At 42.5% G+C, this 13,497-nt stretch overlaps 1 protein-coding gene across 1 annotated transcript; it reads left to right on the top strand.

The window, feature by feature from the left end:
* Window positions 1–2,803: 2,803 nt before the first annotated feature.
* Window positions 2,804–3,748, top strand: OR6N2 (olfactory receptor family 6 subfamily N member 2). Its single transcript, XM_040452339.1, has one exon. The coding sequence runs from the start codon at window positions 2,804–2,806 to the stop codon at window positions 3,746–3,748; it is 945 nt and encodes a 314-aa protein (XP_040308273.1).
* The last annotated feature ends 9,749 nt before the right edge of the window (window positions 3,749–13,497 follow it).

The raw sequence follows: 13,497 nt of genomic DNA on the forward strand, positions 1-13,497 counted from the left end.
CTGTTGTGAGAATCGTAGACTACCACATTGGAAGAGACTTTGAAGGCCATCCTGTCCATCATCCTCCCCATTCGATACTTAAATTCACTCTACAACCGAGAGAGTGGCTAACTGTGCTAACACCTGCTTTGAAAATGTTGAGAGACAGGAAGCTGCCTTGTGTGTGCTGCACGGAGGGCAGAACGTGGGGGCTCCTGTGAAAATTATTCATGACACAGGAACGGTGAATACAAAGATCATGAGGTGTTTTATCATGTCAGAAGCAGACGTATTTGAAAAGACTTCACCCAGAGGCGCTTGGGTGGCTCTGTCAGTTGAGCGTCCAACTCTTGATTGAGGTTCAGGTCATGATCTCAGGGTCTGTGGGTTTAAGCCCTGAGTCGGGCTGTGAGTTGCCAGCGTGGAGCCTGCTTGGGATTCTCTGCCCAACCACCACCCCTCTCAAAATAAATAAACATTAAAAAAAAAGAAAAAGAGAAAGAAGGACAAAACTTCACCTAGAGAGGGGCGTATGCAGTGTCTCTAACTGGGGGGGTTAGATCTTCTGGATCTAAGAATTTTAGATCCAGAAGGTGGGTGCTTCTGGAATTATTCCATGTTTGCAAGACCTTACCGATCTACACCAACAGTTGGTTTCAGAAAAGCTAATTGGCAGAAGGATAACACATCATCAATAACAATTACACACAAAACATGATAAAGAATACTTGTTGAATTTAACTTCTCTGGGTGGACAAGGGTAATGGGTTCTTCAACAGGGTTACAGGAAGCGATGCAAGAAAAAATTATGATGCTAACTTCCTGTAGAAAAAAAAATTAATGTTTATTTATTTTTTTGAGAGAGAGAGAGAGAGGGAGAGAGAGAGAGGGAAAGAGCACGAGCAGGGGAGGGTCAGAGAGAGAGGGAGACAAGAATCCAAAGCAGGCTCCAGGCTCTGAGCTGTCAGCACAGAGCCTGATGTGGGGCTCGAACCCACGAACCGTGAGATCATGACCTGAGCCGAAGTCCGCCCCGTACCGACTGAGCCACCCAGGTGCCCCATTAAGTTCCTTTAGATATATGGAGCCCATGATGCTATGGGGACAACAAGAAGGATGTGTTCAGGGGCAATTAAAAAATATAAGTTAAATTCGGGCTACAAAAAAGTTCAAGCACATTAGAAAAACATTAACGAGTTCATAGGTTTGTGCTTTGTTATTCTGGGCATTGGTGTGGATACACAGCAGTTAATTAAGTACTACCTTTACTCTCAAGGATCTGGCCAATTCATGGGGAAGAGCACACTCATTATAAAGGTACTACAGCGTGTTTAGCGGGCACTGTAAACATTACGAGGACATGGAAGAAGGAACAAGGGAGTCAGGAAAGGCTTCACTGAGGAGTTGACACTTGACCTAATATTGAAGGACGAGAAACAGTGGCCAGGTGGAGAAAAAAGAGAGAGGGGCAAACCAGAAGCGCACGGTTAGGAGGGGCACAGATGTCGGAAATGCAATGAAGCAAAGATTTGTGTGTTAACATTATTTGTCTCCTATAATTAGAGAGGTGAATGCGCGTTCCCTGCAGATCCAAGAGGTCCAAGAGAAGTGCCTTAAACACTGATTGCTTTGAATCAGTTGAGCATTTTAAAATCTCAAACTCAGAAGTTTATTTGCACCGCGGGGCACTTGGGTTTAGGAGTAACATTTGAGTTTGAGTGAGTGGTATGGGCTGAAGGGAAAGCGTATGGGCTGCGTTAATTGTTATATTAACTAGTTTGATTTAAAAAATGGTTTCATTGAATACCTTGAATGTGAAAACCATTGTCCCAAGCATCAGGACTACAAAAAGAAGACACAGCAGCTTGTCAATATGGAAGCTAGAGTTTGGACAGCCCTCTCCAGAGGCACCGTGACCTCTACCGGGCATGACATGGCTGACACTGGCCACCATTTTTATGCATTTGTAGTCACATTGCGATGTTTTGTGTTGATGGTTTCTTTTCTCTCTCTCCCTCCCCCTCTCGCTCTCCCTCTGTCTCTCTCCCTCCCTGTCTCTCTGTATCTGCTGCACACTGTGCCTGAAAACAATTAGAATGCGCCACACTTTTTTGGCATGAAATTTCATCAAGCCAGCTCTGTATCCCCAACCTCTAGTGATACAATCAGTTTTGTGAAAATGCAGGATGTATGTTTCCTGCCACCTGATCGGTTCTTTTGGAGTCCGCAGTCTCACCAGATTTGTGAACCACCCCACTCCTCTTTCCGCCAGAAACACCCACAAGGCAAATTCACACCTTCACCTCTGAGGCTGAGGTTAGAAGAGTTAAACATCAGTGATGCTTTAAAAACTGCATCTGATGATGCCAGCCATCTGGCTGGCATTCTTCCTAAGGGGGTAAAGTCCCAGGTCACTGGGGAACCTCCCCTGTTGCCTCGCCATAGAGGAGAGCACGCATTTCCCTAAGTCTGGCTCTCTCCCGCTCAGCATTTGCCCATGTACTTCTTGTCTGAACTGTCTTTCTTCATTTCTCTAACTAACTGCTACTGTGCCTGGAAAGTTCTGGAGCTTCCTCCTCTGAGAAGCCTCTCAGTCACCCTGGTCTGAGAAACGAGGGATTCTGTGTCTCCCTCTCTCACTGCCCCTCCCCTCTCACTCTCAAAAAGAAAAACACATTAAAAAAAATTTAATGAAAAAAAGAGTAATAAAAGGCGGCCTTTAAATAAATTTAGAAACACAATAAAGAGAAATGAAGTGTTGAGTTGGGCTTGGCGGTCACCTCCACTCAGTTTCTTCTCCTTCCCTTCCCCACCCCAGCCTCCCATGGAACGGAGAAACCATTCGAGCCTGGCCGAGTTCGTGTTCCTTGGTTTCCCCAAAGTGGGACATGTCAGGGGCTGGCTTTTTGCCCTGTTGCTGTTGGCATATCTGTTCACTTTCTGCGGCAACTTGCTCACTTTCTTGGCCATACGACTGAACGCGGCCCTGCACACACCCATGTACCACTTTGTCAGTATACTCTCCTTATTGGAACTGTGGTATACAGCCACCACCATCCCCAACATGCTAGCCAATCTTCTCCGTGAGAAGAAGACCATTTCTTTTGCTGGATGCCTCCTTCAGACCTACTTCTTCCACTCTCTAGGGGCCTCTGAATGCTACCTTCTTACAGCCATGGCCTATGACCGATACCTGGCCATCTGTCGGCCCCTCCACTACCCTGCAGTTATGACCCCGACACTCTGTGGCAAGTTGGCTGCTGGTTGTTGGACTTGTGGCTTCCTGTGTCCCATTTCTGAAGTCATCCTGGTCTCCCAGCTCCCCTTTTGTGGCTATAATGAAATTCAACACATCTTCTGTGACTTTCCACCTCTGCTGAGCCTGGCCTGCAAGGACACATCCACGAATGTCCTTGTGGACTTTGCTATCAATGCCTTTATCATCCTTATCACCTTCCTCTTTATTATGGTTTCTTATGGAAGAATCATCAGTGCTGTACTGAAGATAAAAACAGCCGAAGGAAGAAAGAAGGCCTTCTCTACCTGTGCCTCACATCTCACTGTGGTTCTCATCTTTTTTGGGAGTATCATTTTCATGTATGTGCGCCTAAAGAAGAGCTATTCCCTGACCCTTGACCGCACACTTGCTGTAGTCTACTCTGTACTAACACCACTCGTCAACCCAATTATCTACAGTCTTCGTAACAAGGAACTCATTAAGGCCATCAAGAGGACCATCTGCCAGAAGTCAGCAAGGGCTCACCATTGACTCTCTACCAAGGTCCTTCTTCCATTTTAGGGTTGGCCTCAGAAACGTTCTATGTACCTTGGTCCTGGCCTTGAATAATCTTCCCATTATCGCACATGCTATGGATCCCATCTCCTCTTGCCTTCTCAAAGTATGTTTTTCTTTTATTTCCTACGTCTTTATGTTTTCCATTTTTCACTTGATCAGTGCTTTCAGCATTTAAGAATACTTTAGAATCTTCCTTCTTAGAAACAAGCACCCATATTTCCCTGGGCACACATTCCCAGCCAGCTACAGGTCTATTTCTTATGCTCTCATTTCCAATTAAACTTCTCAACGTGATTAATGACACAGTCTACCTCCTCGTCTTCACTCCCTACACATTTTGCAACCCACTGCCATCTGGCTTTGGCTCAGAGCTTTCAAAAAATATTTTGTCAAGCTCATTAATGACCTCCATGCTGCCTTATCTGTTAGACTCGTCTTGTCTTTCCTCTTATATATTTTTCTTTATTTATTTTAAATTTCAATCCAAATTAGTTAGCATATAGTGTGATAATGATTTCAGGAATAGAATTTAGTGACTCATCACTTACATATAACACCCAATGCTCATCCCAACAAGGGCCGGCCCATTTAACCCATCCCACCACCCAAAGCCCCTCCAGCAACCCTTGGTTTGTTCTCTGTATTTAGGAGTCTCTTGTGGTTTGTCTCCCTCTCTGTTATCTTACTTTTGCTTCCCTTCCCCTATGTTCATCTGTTTTGTCTCATAAATTCCATATATAAGTGAAATCGTATGATATTCATCTTTCTTGGGCTCTTGATATACACGACCAGTTCTTTTTTAAAAAGTTGGTCTCTTCGCTTTGATTGCATCATTATCTCTTGATTTTCTCCTTCTTCACTGAATCAATTTTTCTGTCTTTTTTTGTCCTATCTCATTTGATGCTTGAGGTATCCTTATGGCTTTCAATCTCGTACCTATGCCAGAACTCTTTGCATTCTTCAAATGCATTAAGACTTGAATGGATCCGAGAATTCGCACCGATTTCCCACCAGACCTTCATTTGGTTCAATCCTTCTCATTGTGTGAGTTTCTGCTCAAATGTCACTTTCAAGTGACATTAACTTCTAGAGGACTTCTTGAACGCCCACCTAATGTATGTCACTCATTTTTTTCTCTTTTGAATTATGTTTGCTTTCTTCAAAATGTGTTCTACAACTTATATATGTATATGTAGATAGGTATAGATATTGCTATTATATAGATATTATATGTCATTCTTTCCTACAAGTCCATAAACTGCATTTGGTCTGAAATCATGTCAGTTTTGTTACTCACTGTATGTCCAGAATTTAACGAGTGTTTAAACGTGCTGAGTATCAATAAAAATGCCAAGAATGAAAAATGTAATCAATCTTACCTACTCCTATCACTCACACATTTTGATCCCTACTTTGATCACTACTGGAACCCACTCTTTTCTAGAATGCTTGGATCCACACCAGTTGAACTCACCCGTGTTTCCTACACAACCAGCCTCAACTTGTCCGTAACCATGTAACACTTTGCCATTTAACACTTTTTGGCTAATAACTGACAACTAACCCTTATTAACCACTAACTGTGTGCTGCTCTCAGTGATTTTTCTGGATCTCTATTTCTTTATTCACAAACGGTAGTGGGTAAGTAAGCCAGCGTTAGGTGACTTTCCCTGCTAACATGATACAGTTCTAAGACCCCATTTAACCCTTTACTTTCTTAGATGTTCTTTGGGGGGCCTGGAATTCCAAGGCTAGTAATTTATCACAAACATAAGAGTTTTTTTCTGAGTCACAAATTTCCCAGAATCTTTTAAGATTCCTCATACATTTATTACATTTTCTAGGTGTTCAAACAATTACCTCAAATATAAGACCTTTCTTAGCCATGCAGATTAATTGAACATTGAAACTATTTTTCTTATGTATAGCATATGGATATGAAGTTATAAAAATTCTCTCCCTCTCTCTCTCTCTCTCTCTCTCTCTCTCTCTCTATATATATATATATATATATAGTATGCAAACATATAAACACACATATATATGTAACTTTCAAAACTCCTTGGAACAAAGAGGGAAGAAATCATGATCCTCATTTCTAGATGAGACTGCTTTAGTATTTCTTTGCCTATATTTTAATGCCTCACCTTTCTTATTTCTGTATCCATTTTTCTCTCTATATTATTGTGTATTGCAACTATTACTTCTCTATATGGTCCTTAGACATGTATAGGGAGCGGGAAGCTTTCACTCTATCCCTTCCTACTTCCTACTTCTGAGAAAGCCATCATCTTCCTTTCTCATCCAGCTCCTCCACGCTTACGTTAAATATAGCAGAACCAAAATTTCCATGGAAAACAGAAAGCAAAGCATTCAGAAATGATAGACGAGAACATTCTCCTTTCTTCTGGCCTGTTTCCTAGTTTGTTTTACACCCACTCTGATTTTTTTTTTTTTTTTTTTTTGTTCTGCTACACTCGAGTACGTTATGACCCACGTGCAGCTACTGTTTTTGGAACCACAACCCTTGTATTACATGGAATCTACAACTTGGCAAAGAAATGAAAACGTGCAAGCTAGATGGTAGACCACCGATATTCAAAGGCATTGAAATTTACATGCAGAGAACCGTGCAGGACATAAGTGTGCCACGCCGTGAACTTCCACAGGTTAATAAACTTTTATGTAAGGGACATTCAGAACAGAACTTTGGAGACATCTCCAAAATTTCCCCCACGCTCCTTCACATCCGACACAACTCCTCTCCTGCCCCAGGACATCTAACCCGACATCTAACACTGAAGGTGGATTTTACATTTCTGGTATTTTATAGAAATTGGTTCAGATCATTTCCAGCCTTTTGTTTCTGCTTCCTTTCACTCAGCATCATGTTTACGCGATTCACCTCTACTGTCTTATTTTGCTGTAAGTGCTTTTACTTTCTCGGCTGCTATAGAATACACTGCAATTTGATGCTAGTTATTTGCCTTACGCTATTTCTTGTGCTCTTACGTTTCTTTGTGTGGTTTGAAATTTCTATCTAGTGTTGTTTTCCTTCTGCGTGAAGAGTTTTCTTTACTATTTCGTGTAATGCATGCCTACGGACAGTAATTTCTTTCGCTCTTTTCCTGAAAATGTCTTTATTTCACCTCTTTAAAAATGTTTATTTTCTTTATTGTGCTATAGCCTACATGCCATACAGTTCACCTATTAAACTGTGCAACTCAGTGATTTTTCGTGTATTTTCAGACTTGTGCAACAATCATAGCAATCTAATTGTAGAATATTTGCCTCACCCTATCCTCCCCCGGCCCCCTACCCCAGGCATTTGCCTATTCTGGCCATTTCATAGCAATGGAATCATATGATATGTGTTCTTCTTTCAATCAGCTTCTGTCACTTAGCGTGATGTTTTCAGAGTTCATCCATGCTGTGACATAGATTTTAATCCAGCCACATCGATACTTAAGTTAAATGCTAACATACATTTAATGCTAAATAATCTTCCGTTGTGTGGATATACCATATTCTATTTGTCCATCCATCATTTGATGGGCATTTAGATAATTCCCACTTTTTGACTATTGTGGACAGTGCTTCTGTGTACGAGTTCTACTTCCGTTCTCTTGGGTAGACGTGCCTAGAAGTGGAATGACAGGGTCATACGGTGGCGGCAGGTTTAAATTTTTGAGAAACCGTTCAACTGCTTTCCAAGGTGACAGCGCCATTTTACATTCTCACAGCGGTACCGAGGGTCCTAATTTTTATATCCTCACCCCCACTTGTTACTGTCTGTCTTTTGCTCATGGTCATCTCAGTGAGTGTCATATGAGGCAAGTTGTGGCCTCTCCCTACGAAATACAGGAAATCAAACCCTCCGTTGGGCAGCCAATGCTACATAAATAGCCGGAAGAACAACTGAGATTTAAATCCAATATTCCGGGAGGGAGAGGGAAGATGGCGGAGTAGGAGGACGCTGGGCTCACCGCGCGTCCTGCTGATCACTTAGATTCCACCTACACCTGCCTAAATAACCCAGAAAACCGCCAGAGGATTAGCAGAACGGAGTCGCCGGAGCCAAGCACAGACGAGAGGCCCACGGAAGAGGGTAGGAAGGGCGGCGAGGCGGTGCGCGCTCCGCGGACTGGCGGGAGGGAGCCGGGGCGGAGGGGTGGCTCGCCGGCCAAGCAGAGCCCCCGAGTCTGGCTTGCAAAAAGCGGAGGCCTGACGGACTGTGTTCCGACAGCAAGCGCGACTTAGCGTCTGGGAGTCATAAGTGAACAGCTCTGCTCAGAAAGCGGGAAGGCTGGAGGACAAAGGGAAGGAGAGCTGCTGAGCCCCCTGACGACAGAGCTCAGTTTGGTGGGGAACAAAGGCGCTCGCCAGCGCCATCTCCCCCGCCCATCCCCCAGCCAAAATCCCAAAGAGAACCAGTTCTTGCCAGGGAACTTGCTCCCTCCGCGCAAACACCCAACTCTGCGCCTCTGCGGAGCCAAACCTCCGGCAGCGGATCTGACTCCCTCCTGCTGCCACAGGGCCCCTCCTGAAGTGGATCACCTAAGGAGAAGCAAGCTAAGCCTGCCCCTCCTGCCCCCGTGCACCTTGCCTACCCACCCCAGCTAAGACACCAGATCCCCAGCATCACAAGCCTGGCAGTGTGCAAGTAGCCCAGACGGGCCACCCCACCCCACAGTGAATCCCGCCCCTAGGAGAGGGGAAGAGAAGGCACGCACCAGTCTGACTGTGGCCCCAGCGGTGGGCTGGGGGCAGACATCAGGTCTGACTGCGGCTCCGCCCACCAACTCCAGTTATACACCACAGCACAGGGGAAGTGCCCTGCAGGTCCTCACCACGCCAGGGACTATCCAAAATGACCAAGCGGAAGAATTCCCCTCAGAAGAATCTCCAGGAAATAACAACAGCTAATGAGCTGATCAAAAAGGATTTAAATAATATAACAGAAAGTGAATTTAGAATAATAGTCATAAAATTAATCGCTGGGCTTGAAAACAGTATAGCTGACAGCAGAGAATCTCTTGCTACAGAGATCAAGGGACTAAGGAACAGTCACGAGGAGCTGAAAAACGCTTTAAACGAAATGCATAACAAAATGGAAACCACCATGGCTCGGATTAAAGAGGCAGAGGAGAGAATAGGTGAACTAGAAGATAAAGTGATGGAAAAAGAGGAAGCTGAGAAAAAGAGAGATAAAAAAAATCCAGGAGTATGAGGGGAAAATTAGAGAACTAAGTGATACACTAAAAAGAAATAATATACGCATCATTGGTATCCCAGAGGAGGAAGAGAGAGGGAAAGGTGCTGAAGGGGTACTTGAAGAAATCATAGTGAGAACTTCCCTGAACTGGGGAAGGAAAAAGGCATTGAAATCCAAGAGGCACAGAGAACTCCCTTCAGACGTCACTTGAATCGATCTTCTGCACGACATATCATAGTGAAACTGGCAAAATACAAGGATAAAGAGAAAATTCTGAAAGCAGCAAGGGGTAAACGTGCCCTCACATATAAAGGGAGACCTATAAGACTTGTGACTGATCTCTCTTTTGAAACTTGGCAGGCCAGAAAGAGTTGGCACAAGATTTTCAGTGTGCTAGACAGAAAAAATATGCAGCCGAGAATCCTTTATCCAGCAAGTCTGCCATTTAGAATAGAAGGAGAGATAAAAGTCTTCCCAAACAAACAAAAACTGAAGGAATTTGTCACCACTAAACCAGCCCTACAAGAGATCCTAAGGGGGACCCTGTGAGACAAAGTACCAGAGACGTCACTACAAGCATAAAACATACAGACATCACAATGACTCTAAACCCATATCTTTCTATAATAACACTGAATGTAAATGGATTAAATGCGCCAACCAAAAGACAGAGGGTATCAGAATGGATAAAAAAACAAGACCCATCTATTTGCTGTCTACAAGAGACTCATTTTAGACCTGAGGACACCTTTAGATTGAGAGTGAGGGGATGGAGAACTATTTATCATGCTACTGGAAGCCAAAAGAAAGCTGGAGTAGCCATACTTATATCAGACAAACTAGACTTTAAATTAAAGGCTGTAACAAGAGATGAAGAAGGACATTATATAATAGTGACAGGGTCTATCCATCAGGAAGAGCTAACAATTATAAATGTCTATGCGCCGAATACCGGAGCGCCCAAATATATAAAACAATTACTCATAAACATAAGCAACCTTATTGATAAGAATGTGGTAATTGCAGGGGACTTTAACACCCCACTTACACAAGTGGATAGATCATCTAGACACACGGTCAATAAAGAAACAAGGGCCCTGAATGAGACATTGGATCAGATGGACTTGACAGATATATTTAGAACTCTGCATCCCAAAGCAACAGAATATACTTTCTTCTCGAGTGCACATGGAACATTCTCCAAGTTAGATCATATACTGGGTCACAAAACAGCCCTTCTTAAGTTTACAAGAATTGAAATCATACCATGCATACTTTCAGACCACAATGCTATGAAGCTTGAAATCAACCACAGAAAAAAGTCTGGAAAACCTCCAAAAGCATGGAGGTTAAAGAACACCCTACTAACGAATGAGTGGGTCAACCAGGCAATTAGAGAATAAATTAAAAAATATATGGAAACAAACGAAAATGAAAATACAACAATCCAAACACTTTGGGACGCAGCGAAGGCAGTCCTGAGAGGAAAATACATTGCAATCCAGGCCTATCTCAAGAAACAAGAAAAATCCCAAATGCAAAAATCTAACAGCACACCTAAAGGAAATAGAAGCAGAACAGCAAAGGCAGCCTAAACCCAGCAGAAGAAGAGAAATAATAAAGATCAGAGCAGAAATAAACAACATAGAATCTAAAAAAACTGTAGAGCAGATCAACGAAACCAAGAGTTGGTTTTTTGAAAAAATAAACAAAATTGACAAACCTCTAGCCAGGCTTCTCAAAAAGAAAAGGGAGATGACCCAAATAGATAAAATCATGAATGAAAATGGAATGATTACAACCAATCCCTCAGAGATACAAACAATTATCAGGGAATACTATGAAAAATTATATGCCAACAAATTGGACAACCTGGAAGAAATGGACAAATTCCTGAACACCCACACTCTTCCAAAACTCAATCAGGAGGAAATAGAAAGCTTGAACAGACCCATCACCAGCGAAGAAATTGAATCGGTTATCAAAAATCTCCCAACAAATAAGAGTCCAGGACCAGATGGCTTCCCAGGGGAGTTCTACCAGACGTTTAAAGCAGAGATAATACCTATCCTTCTCAAGCTATTCCAAGAAATAGAAAGGGAAGGAAAACTTCCAGACTCATTCTATGAAGCCAGTATTACTTTGATTCCTAAACCAGACAGAGACCCAGTAAAAAAAGAGAACTACAGGCCAATATCCCTGATGAATATGGATGCAAACATTCTCAATAAGATACTAGTAAATCGAATTCAATGGCATATAAAAAGAATTATTCACCATGATCAAGTGGGATTCATTCCTGGGATGCAGGGCTGGTTCAACATTCGCAAATCAATCAACGTGATACATCACATTAACAAAAAAAAAGAGAAAAACCATATGATCCTGTCAATCGATGCAGAAAAGGCCTTTGACAAAATCCAGCACCCTTTCTTAATAAAAACCCTTGAGAAAGTCGGGATAGAAGGAACATACTTAAAGATCATAAAAGCCATTTATGAAAAGCCCACAGCTAACATCATCCTCAACGGGGAAAAACTGAGCTTTTTCCCTGAGGTCAGGAACACGACAGGGATGCCCACTCTCACCGCTGTTGTTTAACATAGTGCTGGAAGTTCTAGCATCAGCAATCAGACAACAAAAGGAAATCAAAGGCATCAAAATTGGCAAAGATGAAGTCCAGCTTTCGCTTTTTGCAGATGACATGATATTATACATGGAAAATCTGATAGACTCCACCAAAAGTCTGCTAGAACTGATACATGAATTCAGCAAAGTTGCAGGATACAAAATCAATGTACAGAAATCAGTTGCATTCTTATACACTAACAATGAAGCAACAGAAAGACAAATAAATTGCATTCACAATTGCACCAGGAAGCATAAAATACCTAGGAATAAATCTAACCAAAGATGTAAAGGATCTGTATGCTGAAAACTATAGAAAGCTTATGAAGGTAATTGAAGAAGATTTAAAGAAATGGAAAGACATTCCCTGCTCATGGATTGGAAGAATAAATATTGTCAAAATGTCAATACTACCCAAAGCTATCTACACATTCAATGCAATCCCAATCAAAATTGCACCAGCATTCTTCTCGAAACTAGAACAAGCAATCCTAAAATTCATATGGAACCACAAAAGGCCCGAATAGCCAAAGTAATTTTGAAGAAGACCAAAGCAGGAGGCATCACAATCCCAGACTTTAGCCTCTACTACAAAGCTGTCATCATCAAGACAGCATGGTATTGGCACAAAAACAGACACATAGACCAATGGAATAGAATAGAAACCCCAGAACTAGACCCACAAACGTATGGCCAACTCATCTTTGACAAAGCAAGAAAGAACATCCAATGGAAAAAAGACAGTCTCTTTAACAAATGGTGCTGGGAGAACTGGACAGCAACATGCAGAAGGTTGAAACTAGACCACTTTCTCACACCATTCACAAAAATAAACTCAAAATGGATAAAGGACCTGAATGTGAGACAGGAAACCATCAAAACCTTAGAGGAGAAAGCAGGAAAAGACCTCTCTGACCTCAGCTGTAGCAATCTCTTACTCGACACATCCCCAAAGGCAAGGGAATTAAAAGCAAAAGTGAATTACTGGGACCTTATGAAGATAAAAAGCTTCTGCACAGCAAAGGAAACAACCAACAAAACGAAAAGGCAACCAACGGAGTGGGAAAAGATATTTGCAAATGACATATCGGACAAAGGGCTAGTATCCAAAATCTATAAAGAGCTCACCAAACTCCACACCCGAAAAGCAAATAACCCAGTGAAGAAATGGGCAGAAAACATGAATAGACACTTCTCTAAAGAAGACATCCAGATGGCCAACAGGCACATGAAAAGATGTTCAGCGTCGCTCCTCATCAGGGAAATACAAATCAAAACCACACTCAGGTATCACCTCACGCCAGTCAGAGTGGCCAAAATGAACAAATCAGGAGACTATAGATGCTGGAGAGGATGTGGAGAAACGGGAACTCTCTTGCACTGTTGGTGGGAATGCAAATTGGTGCAGCCGCTCTGGAAAGCAGTGTGGAGGTTCCTCAGAAAATTAAAAATAGACCTACCCTATGACCCAGCAATAGCACTGCTAGGAATTTACCCAAGGGACACAGGAGTACTGATGCATAGGGGCACTTGTACCCCAATGTTCATAGCAGCACTCTCAACAATAGCCAAACTATGGAAAGAGCCTAAATGTCCATCAACTGATGAATGGATAAAGAAATTGTGGTTTATATACACAATGGAATACTACGTGGCAATGAGAAAAAATGAAATATGGCCTTTTGTAGCAACGTGGATGGAACTGGAGAGTGTGATGCTAAATGAAATAAGCCATACAGAGAAAGACAGATACCATATGGTTTCACTCTTATGTGGATCCTGAGAAACTTAACAGGAACCCATGGGGGAGGGGAAGGAAAAAAAAAAAGAGGTTAGAGTGGGAGAGAGCCAAAGCATAAGAGACTGTTGAGAACTGAGA

This window comes from Herpailurus yagouaroundi, unplaced genomic scaffold, assembly GCF_014898765.1.
Source record: "Herpailurus yagouaroundi ecotype Mexico unplaced genomic scaffold, PumYag 207, whole genome shotgun sequence".
In the NCBI taxonomy this organism is placed as follows: Eukaryota; Metazoa; Chordata; class Mammalia; order Carnivora; family Felidae; genus Herpailurus; species Herpailurus yagouaroundi.

What these genes read in the sequence shown, in the direction of transcription:
- OR6N2 (XM_040452339.1), top strand. Translation starts at nt 2,804, where the DNA reads ATGGAACGGAGAAACCATTCGAGCCTGGCCGAGTTCGTGTTCCTTGGT.